At 41.6% G+C, this 4,827-nt stretch overlaps 1 protein-coding gene across 5 annotated transcripts in view; it reads right to left on the bottom strand.

The window, feature by feature from the left end:
* mark4a (MAP/microtubule affinity-regulating kinase 4a) overlaps positions 1-4,827 on the bottom strand; it is a 35,933-nt gene that overhangs the window by 28,136 nt on the left and 2,970 nt on the right. For all 5 annotated transcript variants that reach the window (XM_032533081.1, XM_032533085.1, XM_032533082.1 and 2 more), the window contains exons 2-3: positions 4,050-4,247; positions 2,360-2,413 (exon numbers count right to left, since the gene is read on the bottom strand). In XM_032533081.1, the coding sequence (XP_032388972.1) occupies positions 2,360-2,413; positions 4,050-4,247 (252 nt within the window). The remainder of the gene's footprint in view (positions 1-2,359; positions 2,414-4,049; positions 4,248-4,827) is intronic.

Here is a 4,827-nt window from a genome sequence, read left to right as displayed (position 1 = left end):
GCTGTGCCCCTGCTACTTTAACTCAACATCTCGTGAAGAAAAACTGGTCTTTTTTGACGTATGTGGCAAAACATCGAGAAATCTTCCGGTCAAGCTAAATCGCACGCACGCCACACACATATAAAAGAACAATTATTTCATCCCTCACTTGATCCTTCTTGCCCACAGGCAAAGTAGCTCATGCAGGCCAAGGGAGGTAGAGAGCGAGAGAGAGAGACACTCATGGATAAATGAGGGAGACACTTTGGCCCATATGTGCATATGAGCAGCATTATGGTTTGATTCGATGCTTGTCTGCATCTTTCTTTTCTCTGTGGCCGTTATTCACATGTATGTCTTTGTTGAAAGTGCGTGATCCAGATCGATGTGCTCGCAAGATAAAATGGAGATCTTTGAGCATGGGATTAACTCATGATCAACTGGCCTCATGGTGTCAGCCATGTTGTGTCAGTCCAGTTCTCCTGCTCCAGATGTCTAATCGTTCCAGCTCCTGAATGGGAATCAAGTTGTGTGTCAACCAGAGAGTGTCCACTTATCCGCCTCTGAACTCCATGCACAACAAACCTCAAAGTATCCACCATTCAGGCTCAATACTGAAATTGCTGACCAGCATGGGAAAAAAGAGGCCAGTCCATCAAAAGCCCTCCCTGTGCTACACTTATTTTCTAAAGACACTTCTCACAATCAAATGGCCACCAAACCCACAAAACAGCTACAAAAGCATCAGTGCTCTTGCTGTGTTTGGGGGACTAGTCTATATCGTCAGGACTGTTCAGGTGCCGCGGGAAATTCTCTCAGGTGTCCCTCAGATCTCTGCAGGGTAAATCCAGACAGCTTGCTAACTATCTGTCCAATCTGAGGACTATGGTTACCTGGTCCAGATCTCTGCAGGGTAAATCCAGACAGCTAGCTAGACTATTGTCCAATCTGAGGACTCGGTTAGGTCCTCAGATCTCTGCAGGGTAAATCCAGACAGCTAGCTAGACTATCTGTCCAATTTGAGGACTATTGTTACCTGGTCCTCAGATCTCTGCAGGGTAAATCAAGATAGCTAGCTACACTATCTGTCCAATTGAGGACTATGGTTACCGGTCCTCAGATCTCTGCAGGGTAAATCCAGACAGCTAGCTAGACTATCTGTCCAATTGGAGTTTTCTGTTGAACAACTTTTGAACGTACACATGTTCCACCAAAACAAGTTCCTTCTCTGGGCTATTTTGCAGAGGCACCAGGCTCCGTCAAGACAATTGGGATTAAAGAAATGCCAATACACCAGAGCACATTTTTCTCCCATCCCTAAATGCTGTGTGGACTAGCCAGACCCTCCTCCGCTGTGCTGTGGAGGAAGGTCTGGCAATGCGAGACGAGGGTAAAACAACTTAACCCTCATGTTGTCCTCGGGTCAAATTGACAGTTTTCCTATATCAATGTTCTTTTTAATTCCCCAAAATAACATGATTGATTCCACACAACGCTCTTTGCCAAGTACAAATCTATACTTTCATTAATTTTGGGGTGTTTTATTCAATTTTATAGCATTTGAAAAAAAAATTGAAGTGGTTTTGAAATAGTATTGAGTAAAAGTTGACATATTCCAGTCTGTGATTATGCATCAAAATACTGTACATTCCTTTAATTTTAGTCAAAATAATTCCTATTTCTGCTTTTCTAACTCAAACCTTAGGAATAATTTCCTATAAATGAGGTTTATTGACCATAAATTCCAAAAATAACTGCAAAACTAAAGATAATGAGTTAGTGTTGAAACATTGAAGTGACAAACATTGAAAAAAAAAAGCATCAACAGTGTTGCAAAAATGGGACAAAAACGGAAGAAAAAGTTAAAAACATTGATAAAAAAGCCTGAAGAAAAGTGTCGATTTTTTGACGGGAACACAACACAAGGGTTAAGAACGCAAACGGAAAAAAAGGATGGGTTGGGCGACCGCGGCTTCCTGAGATGAGTCACCCCCTTCTCAGGGCAGTGATTAGCCCAGAGAGAGACGGGCGATGATCTCTGGAGCAGAGTCTCCTCTCGCTCCCATCCGGTCCCTAGCACCTGCCAAACAGCATCACATCCCACGAGCCCTCTCTCTATCAGCTGCTCTCTCTTTCCTGCCCCCTCTGAGGCGGAAACAGCTGAGGAAAAACCTGAACCTCTCCATGTCGCCAACGGCATGTCGGTATTTTGTTGAATTACATCAGCGTGACCAAACCATCCACATTTCTGATGCCTGGCCGCTGCTTATGAAGGAAGATGGTATTACACAGTGTAGCACGTGTTTCACTTTGGTACCTGAGGACATGAGGACACATATTCCTCCACAAACAATCCATCAGTTTAGAGAAGAAAACTCACCTTTTGTAGGCTGGTTGGGTTCAACTGAGTTTTGTCGATGATTTTTATTGCCACCTGGAAGAGACGTGAAGGAGGTTTTTGATTGAGGAAAAGTAAACACACCACCATTAGAATTTGCCTTTGCTTATAACAGCCTCCATTCATGGTGCTCAGAAGCCTTTCCCACTGCTGCCATCAGGGGTGTCGGACTAGGGGTGGGGACGACTGGGTGCCCAGGGCCCTCATGTGAGGAGGGCCCAAAGACATGCTAGAATGAATAGCTGTGGATGCGGGGAGGGGCCCATTGAAAGTGCCCTTCTACTGGCTGCCATTAACACCACTACCTGCCCTATTGTACAGTACTCAGCCAGTGTAACACCTGTCTGTGTACTGTATCTTTTATAAAGGGTTTTAACATTGCAAGAAATGGATTTATGACTTTATTATTTACCAAAGCCATTTATAAGAACACATTTTGGGTTGCCAAGTTGTAAAAGATCTTTTCTCAGTGTTCATACTTTCTATCCAGTAATAATAGTTATATGTTTTGGATAACTATTAAGGAAAAGGTAAGTGGTCATACTTACAACCTAGCATCCCTAATGCTATTCTTAATTTTTTATAAATGATGATTAAGGCTTTACTATATAACTTATTGAACATTAAACAGTCATTAGTTGCAACATATGAAGTGTATCTTATTATAAAGTGGTACCCCTTTATGAAATAATTTAGTATTCAGTGTTTAAATGTCATCAATCCTAAAGGAAATCTTTAAGAATTGAACAGTGGATTAAAATAATTTTTCTCAACTCAATCCACTAGCATGATGTTATTTGACCAGAGAAACTTTGACACAACATGTATATATTATATTTATGTATATACAGTACATATGCCGATTTAATACATCAACTGACCGCTGCCTCAACTGATCATCTACCCATTTATTAGGGCTGCACAATATGAGGAAAATATGCGCTGTGCAATAATGATGTTATTGAATATCGCGATAAGGATATTACCCGCGATACGTAAACAAATATTGAAATGCACTCAGTTTAAACTTTTTCTTGAATTTAAAACAAATAAAACATTTTTTATTGAACCAATTAAACATTATATTGCACATGAAAGGCACCACTAAAAAAAAGAATGACTTACATTCTTAATCTGTCGCAGCCTTTTGCGATGTGTGCAATAACCCTCCTGTTGTCTTCGGGTCAAATTTGACGTTTCCTAAAAGTTTCTATATCAGAAATTTGGGTTTTCAAACAAATTGTCCAAAAAGGTAACGTGGATGGTTCCCAACAACGCTCCTCACAAGTTAAATCAATAATAAGTTCACTACTTTCATTGAATTTGTGTGGTTTTTTTGGCCAATTTTATAGCATTTGGAGAAAAAATAATTGGTTAAAGAACTTGTGTAAAATGTGTAAAAAAAGAGAGAAAAATGTCAAAAAATAAGTGACAAAAACCGACGAATATTTTAAAAGGCTCAAAAACAGTCTTTGAAAAAATGACAAATTCATTAGGGAAAAGACACAAAAGGGTCAAAAAAGATGGCCATAACCATGATTTTGACTCAGAAAAACCAAAATGTCCAGGTTGGGGGGAAGACACCGCGAGGGTTAAGCCCGTGCCAGGACGATAAAACAAACTCTATGTTGTGCAGCCCTACCGTCTCCTCCCTCCCCGCCCCGTGTCTCACCTCCTTGCCCGTCAGGATGTGACGGGCCAGCTTGACCTTGGCAAAGTTTCCCTTGCCGATGGTCTTGAGCAGCCGGTAGTTGCCGATGTGCGGCTGCTCGTCGGAGCAGGAGGCGATGGAGTTCCTGCAGCGGGCGCCCAGCGAGCGGCTGGACTGGCTGGTGGCCTTGTCGGAGCGGCTGGCCCCCAGCGACGCATGCTGGAAGGAAAGGAAAGAAAAGGAGGGGGGGTGTTAAAGAGAGGGGTGGTCACTTACCGTGCCAACACCAATAACACATAGAGAAGGCTGCCAAAGCACCCCCAGGATAGTCTTTACCCATGGAGCACTAATGATAACTGATCTGGGTTACACTCTTCTGTGTCTGCAAGCTGGTTGGGAACTCAGGTTGATCGATTAGTTGTCAACTATGAAATGAATTGATTTGAGTTTATGAAAAAAAGTAGAAAAATATGATGTGATTGCAGCTTGTTAAATGTGAACATCTTCTAGTTTCTTCTCTCTGTGACATTAAACTGAATATGTTTGAGTTAGTGGACAAGTCAAGACATATGAGGACGTCGTCTTGGGCTCTGTGAAACACGGATTGACATTTTTTACCATTTTCTGATATTTTTTAGACCAAAAAATGTGGAAAATTATTGACAGATTAGTCTAACACTGACAATAATCGTTACTTTGAGTCTTACTCTTCTCACCAAAGAATATGGAGACAATACTTTGTTTTTGGTCAGCAACTAATCTGTCTTAACCCTCCTGTTGTCCTCGGGTCAAATTTGAC

This window comes from Etheostoma spectabile, chromosome 13 (assembly GCF_008692095.1).
Source record: "Etheostoma spectabile isolate EspeVRDwgs_2016 chromosome 13, UIUC_Espe_1.0, whole genome shotgun sequence".
Taxonomy (NCBI): Eukaryota; Metazoa; Chordata; class Actinopteri; order Perciformes; family Percidae; genus Etheostoma; species Etheostoma spectabile.
This window is presented reverse-complemented; position numbering and strand designations above follow the sequence as displayed.